Source organism: Varroa destructor, unplaced genomic scaffold (assembly GCF_002443255.2).
Source record: "Varroa destructor unplaced genomic scaffold, Vdes_3.0 BEIS01000004.1, whole genome shotgun sequence".
In the NCBI taxonomy this organism is placed as follows: Eukaryota; Metazoa; Arthropoda; class Arachnida; order Mesostigmata; family Varroidae; genus Varroa; species Varroa destructor.
This window is the reverse complement of record NW_019211457.1, coordinates 21,952,759-21,968,656: the sequence shown is the minus strand read 5'-3', so window position 1 is coordinate 21,968,656 and position 15,898 is coordinate 21,952,759. Positions and strand designations below refer to the sequence as shown.

Here is a 15,898-nt window from a genome sequence, read left to right as displayed (position 1 = left end):
CACTCAAAGTCAGATTTTTTCCTTACAAAAAGATCGGCCGTTTGATATATCCCACAAAAATTTGCACGTCACCGTCGCGTCTTTCACACTTAAGTCCACAAGCAGAAAAGCTGAAGCCAGAACTACCATAGCTAGCATAACCAACGCTTTTTAACCACGTTTCACCATATCATATCTAGATCCTTCATCTCTGAGTAAGGTGATCAAAAACTTTAATTGCCCTCTTTTCCTGAGATCTTTGTTCCCAAAATTAATAACAATTACAGCGAAATGATTAACCGCGTGGGGAAGGTTAAACCAAGTTTTACGATTGTCTATATTATAAGTTTAAATGTATCAATGACATTAAATGCGACTATCGCGTCCGCACTGATGCTGAGGGTAGCAGCCATTAGAGGGCCGAAAACGCTCACAGGGCTTTATAACGATGCCGCAGCTTCTGCATACACTATCTGGAGAACAGCCTTCGACATAAAGGATCCGTTTATAGGCTTTTTAGTCATTGGAGTTTTATGACTCAACAATTTGGATTATCTTCTTCTGAAAAACTTGACTAATCTCTTCATAGACTTTACTGACGAAATGAACTAGCGTAAGATTGAGGTCGCAAACAAAAGATTTATGCTAAGTTCATTTCCAGTACGAGTGTCAGCCAGGGCATATAACTTGCTTTCGGCAGATGTTTTACCCGATCTTTCAAATAAAGTGCTGGTGAAGATATATCAATCCTTTCAAAACTGATCGCAGTTGGATGAGTTTGACCTTTTGAAGCAGTTGCAACTCCATCCACGTCTTCCGTTCCTTAATTTTATATGCTTAAGTCGGTCTAAATAATGAAGTAGCTGAATAAGCTTCCTTACGGTTTATACATTTAGATGCAATCTTATGACTGAAAGCCAGACGACCGGATTCGCCGCAATTCATACAGACTATTTCACTTCCAGATACTACAGCCACGTAAACCAATGTTTGATACCTTAAGCAAGGGACTGAAACTTCAACACACATGATGACCTTGTGAAGTTTGCGCGCCAGAAACATTCATCCAATGTAACTTTGGAGCACAAAAAAACGCTATTTTTGCTAAAAAGCTCAACGCTTCTTTACTAACGGCAACCAGCCCGGTATTTGTAAGAAACTTCTGTCTACTTTAACAATTCTGGCTCGCTTATGTGCCATTGCATGCAACATTGCATGGTTATTAGATTATAGAAAACAACACAAATCCATAATCTTTTCTGCATTTTCTGATGCACCTGTCCACACATGAATTACACCAAGTCTGGGTTCTGGTTTGAAACAAAAGTATGTCCTGAAAATCTTACAATTTAGCGATTAAAGGTTTCCCTGAAAATTGTCCGTCTTCAGTGTTGTCATTTTCTCAAGCGTCTTTTCTATCTTTTACGTAACCGCAACGCAAAATAGTTCCTTCGCGTTCATTAGGGCCTTTCTACAAATCGCATTTATCTGGGTTTTTACTGTTTCTTCTTCACGATACTCTTGCGGACCACTCTTCATAAGAATTGGAGGTTGTTTCTTGATCACTCTCTTTGCTGCTTTCACCGAACGGTTTGAGCACTACTTTTCTTCATTGGTATGGTTATAGTCAAGCTACTGTCTAACAAAGATACGCCAAAAAAAAAGGCTGATTGACTCTCGAATTTACCTTATTTTTCTTTTTTTCGCTAGCTGTAGTGGAGGTCATACTTGATAGAGTGGCTATACTACGAGTGGTAACTTGAGGCGCTGTCGCTTCCCCACGGGCAGGCAAATGATAACGAATGGCAGATTAAGAGAGCACAACCCAAATCAGTTGGACAAAAAAACAACGAGTGAAATAGAAGCCTCGCTTGAGACTCACCAACGAGCTGCGCAATCGGCTGAACCCTCGACTTACACTAAAAACCGTGTGTACCGATGTCTTTCGCCGTTACAACTATGCGCTGACATCAAATAGGAAAAAATTTAAGTTCCAGCACTGGCATATTGTGGTGCAGTTAGATGCAGCAATTGGCAAGGATTAGCTAAATTGATAGTAACTGCTAATTTCAGCCCTATAACTCGATAATGATCCCCAGTTTACGTGACCATGAAACCCGCATCTACTACCTTCTCAGCAACTATAAAAGGGATTGCCTTTCGGTGCCGCGGATTTTAATAATCCATAGGATTGAATTTATTAGTATTAAGAATACGCAGAGCCATTGTAAGATCGTTCTAGGTGAGACGTTTCAAATGTGGTTGTGAAGGAGGGTGACGTAAAGGGCCATGTGTGTGTAGTGGCAGTGAACAGTGAAATATTTCCGCGGACCTAAGATGAGAGCGTGTGCTCTAAAATGTGTGGTTGTGAAGAAACAACCTCCTGAAATTTTTATAAGAGCAATGCTACACACAAGCTAAAGTGTACACTATCACGCGAAAAGTAATCAAGAAAAAGTCGCAGAAAAAGAAAGTAGTTTCTACCCATTTAAAATAATTTCTGAACAAAAAAGCTGCGGTTAGCAAGGACCAAGGCTAAGGACTCGAGCTTTGCAGCAACCTGTGGCGGATCTGCACAAGCTTATTTAATATGGCATTCAATGGCCACCAGTGTACTTCTCCTTAAATTATTAGTAAAGATATGTTGAAGTTATATAGGGGCTCTTTATACAAAGCAGGGACCGTTTTTCTAAAACAAATTTCTTGCTGCATACCAATTCAACTAAAAATTTGCTAGTATCATTTACTTCTGCGTGTAGACACTACTCTAATTCCGTGTATGGAAAGAAGCTATTCGTCAATTTAGAGATAAGTCAAGTAGACAAAGACAAGTTTACAAAGCTCCCTTGCCAAAAAATAGTGGACCCTACTCTTTCAGGTACTACTTACTTACTACTTTTTCAGGTACTTTATCAGTTACTATCAAAGTTGATAGTGGCGAATGACCAAACAAGTATCGCAGATCTCTCTGATTTTCTACCAAAAGAGCTTTAACATTTCTGAAACTGTCAAAGCTCATATTTTCTATCGGTGTTTTCAGCAGACTCTTATTAGGTATACCGTCTGATTAGGATAGGAAAACTAGTATTGTTTTAACGAGAAAAGCAAAACATGATTTTGATAACAAACCGCTTAATAACTTCTAAACAGTGGGTATTGGACTAAGCAATTGCATCCTAGGTACGCATACTATACGGATAGTATCTCAACGCTAAAAAAGAATAATTTTGCTTGGTTTGGTTCACTATTTTTTTCGACTAGCTAAAGTAAGATACATTTGAAACTAAGTGTGTATATATCGGTTGGAGCAATGAGGGCGCGTGGCCTTGAATAGTTGCAAAAGTAAAGGGCTGTAATTCAGATTTCGACTACAAGTTACCCATTTTCTGTCGGCTTTCATAGAAATCCTTAAGCTATTTTTGTTAATACACAGATATACTATATATTCATACTAAAACTCCATGTGTAATGCAAGTTCCTGCGTAGCTGGAATTTTCTCTCAGAACTGAAAAAGTTGCCGAAAAACGGTCGTATTTAGTTAGCAGACGAACAATCTCATCCGGTCAGGTTCCGACCTACCTCACCTCAGCCAAGTAGCTAGATTGGCAAAGCCTGCGGGCTGCGCTATAATATATGTACTGGTAACACTCAACGATGACGTCAATGAATCAGTAGTATTTCATTGCTTATACGTTTTGTGTAAATTTGACAAAATATTTTAAAAAATCCTGTTTTTTTTCAAGGCCTAACCGCGTTGCTTCTAAGGAATTAAGTCTTTTATGTGAAATTTAATCAGTACCTAAATAAAACATTTAAGATCTGTGATTCTTGCGCACTCACTGCCATGTTAACGCTTCTAGGTATTTGTTAGTGTTAGACCTTCTAATAGATATAATAGCGACGCTTTGTGGCTTGAAAAAAATAATCAGACTGATGTTTGCTTGAGTCCTCATAATAACGCATTTGGTTAGTAAACTTAGGTACACGTATTAGATCAGGTCAGAAATCGGGCAGTTCTTTTCGAGATAGAAGCCAGCCATCTGAATGAATGTCCTGCAAGAAGTACAAACTGAACAGCAAACTAAGTTCTCTGTATATTTTTTGTAGTGTAGGAAACTGTTTTTAAGGGTCATTTCATCTTCTTTTCATATTTATAATACAGAAATATACCTTGCTTACTTATTAATTTGACTTTCACACAATTTTTAACGAACATTACAAAATAAGCAGTATAGTGTAATTTCCGTTATTAAAAAACAACAACTTGGTAGTGTTACTCAGTTTTTCTTATTCAATTTATTATCAGTCATTATCGTTAGAATTTGTTTAAAAATATTTTGCAATAGTTGTTTTAACATTTACAGTAAGTCTGCTTGAAAGGCCGTTTTACAGCGATGACGGATAACAGCATTGACATGGTTCGTTTCGTAAGATACAGCCTTCTTAGAAAAATGCCTAACGACGTACTGGACGTAAAACTCAAAATATTCATCTTATTGTTATGAAAAACTAATCAACATTTATCAAGCTTGCCATACGTCTATGAATTTCCTATGAAGCTAACACGATAATCATCAACGATTACGGTAAGGTCAAATCACAGTGCCCCCTTGTGGTTAAGAATGGTAACTAGTTGTGGTCGTTATTGGGTTCACTGCTGCAATTGTCGAGCTATCAATGACGTGGGTGGTCGTATGTCATGAATGTGTGCTAGCAAGTTTATCGTGGTGTGGTGCTAAGGTCACCAACATAATAAGGCTACTAGCAACATTAAACTTCGGGTGTAATGAACAGTAGACATTCCGCTAAATTTTCGTAGATACAGGCAGCCGATACTGGAAAGCCATCTTAGCACTTCCGTCGCAAAAATTCCAGTATTGAGGCCGCAACTCGATTAGCCCGCCATCGCTGACACAGCATCGAGATATGAGTGCAAGTGACACTACTGAGCCAATAACGCTAGCACTTAACGCATTTTAATATGTTAGATCCTGTTAACTCAAAGCACTAATTTGTTATAATGATAAAATCAACGTGCTAGTTCAGAAGCTAAAGCCAGATAAAGTCGGCGTAGAGATCTATTGAGAAGACAGGCATACAGATCGTATCGTCAGACTCGTTTAAACCTAAACAAATTCGTGAGAAACTCCATTAAAGTCACTGAATTCGTAAGGCTAAATTTCCCCACGTCCACAGGCTAGCAATTGATGTATATATATATATACATATATACATCAAATTCTGATGATACAAGCATGACTAGGTCCAAAAATAACGATGCGTTATAATATCTAGTTCCAAATTTACAGTTAATTAAAAAGTCCATTAAGTGGGAACGAGGATAAATAGGTAGGCGACTCACAAAGCAAAAACAAAATTATCGAAAATATAACTACATAGAAATCTATCGAATAAACTATTGAAACGACATCTTACATAAAGTATGATTCCTATTTTTGATATGAAAAATATAAAGTTCATCTACAGAAAAGGATTTACAAAATTTATTAAATTTTAAAAGATTTCAGTAGAGGATCAGCGAAGGTATTATGGTAAAAAAGTGATATTCTAACAGTCGAGCTATAACATAGTTTCATCTATATAATTTCTGAGGCTTGAGAAACCCAGTTACACGTCAAGGGGTATCCCAAAAAGCATCACAAAAAGGTGAATGACGCTGTAACCACTGTGTCACTATTCGAAATCAATTTCCAGCAATTAGCGTAGACTTGTTAGGCTACCGCGGAAGGTAACTCTCTTCATCGATTTTAATAAAATAAATTGTAGGTTTCAGAAAAATCAGCCAAGTTAATTAAATTTCACTAACCAAGCAAAACCGCAGCTGTATTATCGCAGCGACAAAAATAATCATTTTACAAAAGAGTGTAGTTTCAAGGCCGCGATATACAACATTGAAAAACTGGTCACACAGATTAGTAGACCAAAACTAGAGATAAGAACACAAAGAAAAGTATATAAACCCAGAAATGAATTTTTGGAAAGAGAAGTGGGAAGTCTGGCGTTGGGTTCGCTTTCCACTATAAACGGCGAACTAACGAAAACCCAGGTATTTATCGAAAGAAATCAATCTAAATGGAATTCCATACTAGATCTAAAATACCCATAATGCCACTATAAGACATCGTACGAATACTCTTGTAGAATCATTTTCTTAGCAGATATGATATTAGTTACAGTAAAAGGTGGACAAGTTATACTACATTCACTCGTTGTAGTCGAAGTACACGTCATATTTTCTATCCTAGCTGAAAAACTGGTTGAGAGAATTTGACATCATTACACGCAATGCTATGAAGTGCACAAGACTGTATCAAAATTTGAATATATATATATAAGACTCAAGGATAAATAAAAGAACCCTATTGCTTTTATACAGTTTCGCCGTCTATGTGAATTTCACAAGTGCTCTATGACTTTACTTTGTCAAAGCAAGACAGTCATTATACGCACGACGAGAAATAGCTAACTGAGCTGTAAAGAAATGGATGCTGCAAAGAATTCTCAAAGAAGTGATGTTCAGCAGGTAGGCTTACTTAGTAGTCGAGAAGAATGACAACATCGTTAGATCATGTGCGGACTGGTATGCACAAGCAAGTACACATTGATTACCGCTGCCTAGCATTCAAGATATATCTGACAAGCTGGGAAGTTCTACACTAAACCAGATTAAGGGGCAGTCTATGTGCATCAATCCGTGAGAAATAAGTCCGAAAAGTAAGTCCAAAGATGACCGTATCAATTACCCCAATGCTGATGAGTCCTATGAGTTCTACGTCCAACCATGAATACACTCCTCAAAGAAATTTAAGAAATAACTGGTTATCAGAATGATATTTTGTCTGTAAGGAATTCACCTTACGCTTTGCAAAGACTAGATGGCCTTGACCTCCATATTGAAAAAAATAGTACACGCACATCCAAATAAGTGTATGCTTTTATGGATTTGCATTCTCTAGAAACGAAGTTCCAGAGTATTTCGATAAGATTACTGCAATAGCAAAAACCCTAGCACCCACAAATAATAATTAGCTCAAATTATTCCTAACAATGATGTAATTCTATTTATTTTTGACGCGGAATCTGGTATATTTTTCTAGGTTATTATATAGATCCCTATGAGCGACGTCATTAATTGATCAAATAAATACACAGAAATGTTGCAGAGAATAAAAAATATAATCCCCTTGGATCAGACACAGGAACCTTTAAATTCTATCAAACCGCTAATATTAGCAACTGACGCTTCACCTGATGGTATATAAGCCGTTCTCTTACCAAAGTATCCTAACGCATCGGTAAAGTCCATTTCCCTCTACTCGCAAACACAAAACGAAGCCGAGCAGCATTACTTCTAGTATGATAAAGAACCTTTGGCTATCAAAGAGGAGTAAAAAAGTTACGTTAGTTGTTGATAATAAGCCATCGATGCCACTTTTAATTCCGGACAGAGTTATATTACACCACCAGTATTACAAAGATACGAAATCTTTTCGTCGCAGTTTAGCTTTAGCATCACATACAGCTTAACAAACAAAAACGGAAATGTTTATTCCCTGTCGAAGTTGCCACAAAAAAAAAAAGAAATCAGCACGGCAAGAAATAATAAAACAGCGTTTTTTATTCCAACTATCTTAGCTTGAAACCAATAGATTGGGAACAAGTGAAGGCAGTCGACTCTGAAGGCGGAGAGGCACAAGTCCTGTGTAGTTATCTTTAATGACACAGAAAATAATAATTGCACTTTAGAATTTCTTTTTCTGAATTCTCTGGTGGCAATAAGGTTAGTAAGAGGAGAGAATTTATATCCCGAAAGTATTATAAAACTAAGTTCTTGAGGAAAAATACATATTGGCCATTTGGGAGTTAATAAAATGCGTTCTGTAACAAGATGCCATGTTCGATGGTCAGCACTTGACAAGAATTTTTAAAAAAACACCATGAATCATAAGAAAAACATGACAAATATATCAAAAAGGGTATCAATGTTCGACAACAGTTCTTGAATCACATTGGTTTTGCGGGACCTTTAGTAGTTGTAGTAGTTGTTGAAGATTTTGGTAAGCGAATTCGCAATGCGCAGACATTAGAAAATATTCTTCGGATATGGATTTTCCAAAAATCTTATTTCTTATAATGGCCGATAATATGTCAATGTCAAATTTGAAGGATTCCTAAAGAGAGGATTGATTTAACAGAAATTAAATGCTCCTTATTATCCCCGTACCAGTAGGGTCATTGAGATAACCGTTTGAAGTGTCAAAAAACATTTCGAGAAGTTGATACAAGGGCAAAGATTATGCATTGAGGCCCTTGATGCGTATTTATAGCTTACCAAATAGAAACACAGGTTGTTCACCAACTGAAGTACAATTAGGAAGTAGGGTAACAACGAAGCACACTATCACTTTGAAGAGAGATAGGTAAAAGGAAGGGTAGACGTGTAAAACATAGAACTAGAATGAAGTAGCTTACAGAATATACAAGAATCTTAACTGGCGGCGGAATACCTAGACCTAAAACCCAGGAACATATTAATAATTTATGGAAATTTAACCGTAAAACATCAGCTTTGTTAAATCCGTGAAATTGGAAAGACAGCAAATTTTAAGGGCGCCGGAATATTACTGCCAATAGTCATATTTGCTCTCAACAAAGTAATACGATCTGAAAAATCATAAAATCCAGTGTGAAGACGGAGACACGACGTTAGCCATTAGGTTCCCGGCAAAGAGATAAATCAAGAGATCAATGAAGCACCAGACAGAAGCATACCTCCTGTTTGATTTAAACCGTCGATACCTATAGATGTAGGAGGAAAATAAAACCCAGGAAATATTGGATGCTATGAAACAATATATATATATATATATATATATATATATATATATATATATATATATATATATATAATACAACAAAGGCAATCTAAAATTTAAAAACAATAATGTGTTTTTACGTGAGCAAAAATAACCAAAATTACGATGAAGTGTTAAGGTACTTTAACCATTTTAACCCTCACTTCTCGATGATTGTCATAGTTTAGGAGTTTTAGAGGGTGGCGACAACTATTCAAAGCAGCAACCTACGATAGCTTGTGGGCTTTTTAATGTATTGAAGGCTAAAAAGACTGTGGGCAATGCAGTCGCATATCTCACACATGTAAATAAGCATATAAGCCTAACTTCGATATATACATATTTATATATGTCCAGTTAAACTTTGGAGGTTTAATGGGAGAAACAACCATCGGCTTAAAAGATGTTCCATAGTTTTTAGACAAAGAAAAAGAAGGCCGATTTCCTTGCTACTTTCTCCTAATCAAAAGCCTAATTCAACTTCTGTATCAATCTTTGTGATAAACGGCTACAATCTTTGTTTGGAACGACAATTTAATTTTTAAGTTTCATTTGCTGAAGGCGCAAAACCTCAGGGATATACATTCTTAGCTGTTATACTTAGGCTGTTAGGTATTACTTCGTAACTGAACTTCTTCCAACAGACGTATGTAATAGCATGATAATGATATGCCAAGATCACCATTTGTCAAAACTAAAATTTGCACCAACGATTGCTCTATCTTATAACAGTGCACTTAAAGGAATACGCCTTCACTGCTTAGGCTACAATAAAGAAACGCATCTTAGATTACGCTGTCTCTAAGAAATATACTTAAATATCTTAAAGAATGTGACGTAACTTTTTCAAAGGCAATATAAATTGCTGGAAAAAAGTTTTGTTTTATCTGTGTACCTTATAACTAAATAAATGTGTTCTATCCTTATATCTGTATTCATGACCGTGCATAAAAGCATTATAAAGCGGCTTCAGTTCTTAAAAGAAAATCGATGTCGGTTATTATCTTGAACTTAATATGTGCATTTATTTTGGAAAACTTGCTTGAGAAAGAGGCTTTGCGTGTGATGAAAAGCATGATTTAGTAATCATATTTTTTGCCCCAATAGCACCCAACAGTACGCGGCAGCGCCTCAAAGTGAGAGCAATAATTTAAGGCTACAGTAAGAGTAAATAGGTGACGTTTTCTCTGCAACGCACACCGAATCACCGCTTTTTCTTCGTTCGGCGCGATAAGCAAGTTTGAAATTTTCCTTACATACGTGTAAATACTTATGTAAGAAATTTGGAATTAAAAAATTTGGCACAGAGTACCAAGGGCAGCCAAGGGCAACTAATAAAGTATGTACATCGACAAAAAATTATGTTTGATTTTCCAGTCTTATAATAATTATAGCACTACAACTGATTTTTTTATGGTGCATATCACTTCATCATCATCCGATTCTGTATTGTGATCCGGTCAATATTTGGGTATTGTTTTTAAATTAATTCCTTACATTTGTGTTTTAAATTCTGCTTTAAAAAGAGAAATTATACGTTTTATTTCGTCTGCACACAGTTGTGGTAAGGTTCACTCGTAAACCATGTCCTAACTTGTTTATGATTTTGCGATCTGACCTCAGCGGTGATTACTTCCAGACGCAGTTTTGAGCTAGTAGCAACTGCAGAGCCCGAAATTTTTGTAGTAAAACACCATTGCTTCAGTATCATATGCCGATAAGCCTAAGGGAAACCGAAGTTAAAAACGATTGCTGAAGAACGTGTGCCAAGAGAGAAAGGCAGCAAGCTGTATAAAAGAACGCAAGCGCGGGCGTCTCAGTCAAATTATGAAGAGCCAAGGATTTTTAAGAATTCTAAAGAAATGTTAACTAAATGGATTTATTACACTTGCAATGTAAAACATCGCTACAAAAAGGAGCCCGTATTTGTTTCTTCGTATGCATTGATATGCTGGTGTGCTGTTTGTGCATGAAAACGTACGATCATTTAAAACAAGGAAAGTAAATAGGAGTAAATTTCCGTGCCTTGTAAATGCTCCTAAATTTAAGTGTTCAGAAAAGTTTCAAATTGATTGCCTTGTTAGCTTATATCTTTCAACTAAATCGACACTAGGATATCGTTGAAGTGTTGTTGGAAACCTGAGATTTATGTAGGAATAGGTGCGTAATTTGGAGTTCCAGTTAATAAATTAAATCATTTTTTATAAACTAATGTAGAATAGTTATAAATATCTTAAACAGAAGCAGCTTTCGATCATTATATGTACGTACACGCATTTGACGCAAAATCGATTGATACTACATCAATCAAAAATATTTTTTAGCTTTTTCTCAAAACTTCTACTTCTTTTAGTCATTGGAAGTTGACGGTAACTTAAAGTAAAGAACTAAAGAATATGCAAAGTTGAAAAATTGATATCACGTTCTGACTTCTTGCTTAGAACAGTATGTACTGTACTTGTTCAAACTTCAACATACACACTTTTTCAGACTGTCAGCGATAATGATTTGCTGCACCTTACTAACGAAGTCATAAACTTTCATGTTAAGATTTGAATGATATATATATATATATATATATATTTTTTTTTTTAGAAGCCTTGTATCGCGTTTCCACAAGGTGTTACATAATTACAATAAATACATCATTACATAATTTGAAGTTTGCGACTATTGGAATAACGAGAAGCAAGAAAAACGAATCCGATTTTCTCGGTATTTGCTATGCTCCGGCCCAATTAAAATGTCATTTTAATATGGGAATCATGTGGCTTACACATTACCTTTTTATATATAACAAAGGTTAAGAAAATGTTCTGCCGGGCACAGTGTTAAATATCGCGTTCTGCCGTGCGATGTTTGGTACACACCCTATGTTTGATTTATAAAAGCAACAAGGTTTGGGAAATGTTCCACGGTCAACCTAACATAAATTCCATGTTCATGAACGTATGGCTTTTACCAAAACCAACCAGTTCTCTCTAATTGTTAACAAAGCAGGTAGGTTAGTCTTTATTCAGTTAATAGGACTAAATCTTGCAAGAATAAGACATCTAAAAATAAATAGAAAAGGAGCAGAGCAGTTTTTGAGGTTTTAGTTATTTTTTGGAATTTCTATAACAACATAAATAAAAAAAAAAAACTGGTTATAAACTTACCGTCAACTATAAGGTTGCACATAAACGACGCAAAGACGACCATCCAACCGTAGCCGCCATCAGGCGGCTCTACAGCAATTGGTACAGCTCGAAGTTCTTCAGCATTGTTATTCACAGTAGCGCTGCAGTTACTTGTTCGATAAGGAGCATTTCCGGGACCCGGAGCTCCTGAAGCTCCGTTAGCTATTTTACTGAACCCTCCTACACATAAGGTGCCACTGCCGACACCCTCTTCTAGCGAGGACATTGACACAATAGATGTCATTATAATAATAAAGGACACTTAGCTAGTTGGGCTTATAAATCTGTAGTTTGTTTAGTCACTCGGCCCAACCTAGAATATGGGAGCTTCTTGCTGAAACACGGTTCACAACCAACACAAGTATTTAATGCTGAATTGTGATACTCGCATATTCCCACCTGTCGAATCTCCTGTAAGTCACAGACAATAATTCATGCCAATATTAGGAATGCCGAATAGCGGAGTGAGCAGTGTGATCTGCAGTGGAGGTTTTATTAATGAAAATCTTGCAATTCAAATAATATAGCCGATAGTCGCTTACTCGGTTTTTCCATTTACTCTAAACAAAAGAAGTGAAAAGCCATAACTTACAAGTAAGCTCAAGGCGCATCTATTAACTCTTTATTTTTTAAGGCATCCTTTTCAAGTTCTCGATTCGACCCTTTCTATATATAAAAGTAAAATAAAGCAAAATTTGTAAGATTTTTTTCAACATTTAGAATACATCCTATAGAATTCATTGTAACAGTAAAAAATAGTAAAAAATATTTTGACAAAAGATAACTTGATGCAAATAAAACTGGTAAACATGTTAAACACATTTGACAGGCACTGCTACAGCTTTAATTGAACATGTAAGAAAAAATTGTCAAATATAGCCACAGCGAATATTCCACTGTAAATACATTTTGACTTAGCTATTATCGGAAAACAGTTAGTTAATAACAATAAAGATCACCAAATCCTTTAGTACCCTGAAGAGCAATGCACATTTTTCTCACATGTAGTAACTCTATGAATAATATGAACTTTAGGCCCCATAGAAAGGTGGGTATCGAAGTCTCGTAAACTGTAACATTTAGGAGAATTCGACTAGCACCTTGAGTTTTTTACCCTGTAAACTTCATAATTCCTGAGATATATACTGAAAAGTGATTTCATAATCATCCTTTGTATCCTGCAGATCAACCCCGTATTGCTTGAACCATTCACTTCTACCGAAAACTGAAAAAGCTTTCAATTCTATCATGCTGTCTCAATTAATGATACACGTTCATACACCGCCACAGTTATTAAATGAAATACACGCGATCAAAGATTTTATAGTGGTTCGTAGGGGTAGCTGATAGCGGCAGAGCCTCTTCTACCTTTATATTGCTAATTTTTTCCATCTAAGACTTTTATGACATTGAGTATTTTGGTTTAATATATGGAAGCCGTGTCACTTTAATTCAAAAGCTAGAAGAGCCAGTTTGATATGAATATGCCAGATGCAATCCCAAAACTCCTTTACATCTTCGTTTGGGATGCCAGTACCTTTTTTCCTCTTTTTAGTCACAATATCATTATGCGATATTTTTAAATTATAAATGTTTTTTCTTAACGTTCGTAGTCTCGTTAAGTTTTCAGATTATACTAGCGACGGCTATTCTCGCACCTGCTTATATTTTTACACAAGTATGCAGCTAGTAACGCCTGTGCTGTACATGCTCTATTTCGTTAAGTTACTTTTTGTTAGTTACTGTGACCTAAATACATTCAGTGCCAGTTTTAACTTCTGATGATAAGAAACTATCTATTGTAAAAATTGTTCAGTTAGTAGTGTTTCGTTTATAATAATGCCATGTTAGTTATGACGATATTAATAACAGTAAGTATATTTGGTGTTTGCGGTAAATAAGGGCGGTACAAATGTATTGGCTTTCACATTAATGTTGGTTTATGCAAGGGTTACTAACGCTTACGACCTGGCCTGGAAAAAAATTAAAATCACTGTCAGCTGGTATCTGTCATTATAAATACACACATTCTTATTCTTAGAAATATGAGCAGAAAATCCGTACTTCGAAAAGGTATGAATTGCCATCAATATGTAAGTTTGCTTTAAAGGATGTTTTTAAATTTAAAATTTAAAAACATTCGAAGTTAGTAGTCGTTGTGTAATGCGCAAATCTAGTTCAGAAAGATTTACTCTGTCCGGAAGCTATGAACTGGTGAAAGATAAGTCCTGAATCAAGATAACAAAGTGTCCTGTTGAGTTTGAAGATGAACAAACAGAGAAAGAAGTAACGGATTGTTGAACTTAGTAAAGAGTCTCTTTTGACTTTATCCCCAAAGCCAATCAACGAAACTATCTAGATGTGTTTATCTAAAAGAGCTAAAGAAGTAAGACTGTAAGACACAGAAAAAATGTAACAGTTATTTTCGATAGAGGAATATCGATTTCTATTGTGAACAAGAAGCTTGTATATATTCAAAAAACTTTTAGCAAAAAGTTTGACTTGTAGAACACGGCCTGTGCACTAAATAAACGCACAAACGTCTGCTTCCAGCTGGGTTGACTTAAAAGCCGCGTCACATGGATTGCACTGAAAAATATATACTGTCAAAGGCTAAACACATTTTTGTTATTTGTATGAGTAAAGGGGTGTCTCTAATTTAGAATCTGGTGGGGTATTTATTGCTGGAGCGCTTCAAAGGAAGTTCCTTTTGAGGCACGTCGCATTTCAAACGCCACTATATTAATGCATTTCTTTTCGATCTATTGACTACGATTTAACAACGTAGAATACGCGGCTATGCAAGTTTTAATATATTTTTAAAAAAACCTCGTCCTATCGAATAAAAGTCTGTAATCGGTATAGGACTCACAATCACCAAACTATAATTTTATCTGGCTGTTTTTTCAGGTCAGAGTTAACCTGTTCATGTTATCTCTTGAATGTTACCCGTAGGAAATATTAAGCTGCTACATTGAAGTCTTATAAACGTTTTGTAGATGAGGTAATTAATCCAGAAAGACAACGTTACGATGAATTTATTAGGATGAGTATGTATCGTTAAGAGTGAGGTGGTAACGTTGAACAAATGCGTCAGCTGTCATCAACATGGTGGGTTGCAGGTTCAGGCAGGAAGTATCACACGACTGTGCTAATCTGTTACAGTAATATGTTTATATCACATGACCTCAACAAATAATGGAAAAATGTTTATTTTCAAACCTTTTAATATGACAGTAGATTCTGATCTAGATTAACCAATCTAGTGTTTTATGAACTGTAGGAGTTTAACCAATAATTAAGTGTTGGCTAACTTGATTTGGATTAATATTGGTGAGCGCAGAGAAGTAACGTTTTATTATAGATACGTTGGCTGAGTATTTTTGATATTGAGAAGTTAAGTACATATATCCTAAAGCATGTTGTCAGCTTCATCTGCATTTTTTACTATGTACTTATATTAATCAATTCCTGTAAAATAGTATACCTTGTTTTATACGTTTACTATTAATATTTTCCCACTAACCTAGCTACCTCTTTAATCGCCGCCTATCACCGCAACTTAGTGATTCAATTTGTTTGTAGTAGAACTTAAGAACAATTGAGTTTCCTGCCAATAGTCCAACAGCGTAATTTAAATTAGTTATGGGTTAGAAGAGAACTTGCCTCGGACAGTTTTTCATCAGATCGGCTTAGACTCTAAAAGTATACATAAACGTTTAATTGATTATAACTTGTTTTTTGTTCCGCTCGATAGAAGTGAGTCGAAAAAAGGATGTCGACAAAAGGCCCGATGACTACCATATTTAGTCATTGTACTTCTGGTTATAACAGTATTTTTCGTATATTCTTAACATTCTCTTA

The 15,898-nt window shown here is 35.8% G+C and overlaps 1 protein-coding gene across 10 annotated transcripts in view; it reads right to left on the bottom strand.

Annotated features, from left to right (window-relative positions):
- LOC111250277 (uncharacterized) overlaps positions 1-15,898 on the bottom strand; it is a 99,041-nt gene that overhangs the window by 77,000 nt on the left and 6,143 nt on the right. For 7 of the 10 annotated variants that reach the window (XR_002673274.2, XM_022805250.2, XM_086985945.1 and 4 more), the window contains one exon: positions 12,014-12,445. Coding sequence is in view for 6 of the 10 variants with exons in the window: in XM_022805250.2 (XP_022660985.1) it covers positions 12,014-12,278 (265 nt within the window). In the remaining 4 variants the exon portion in view is untranslated. The other 3 variants (XM_086985949.1, XM_086985948.1, XM_086985947.1) reach the window with 3 other exon arrangements.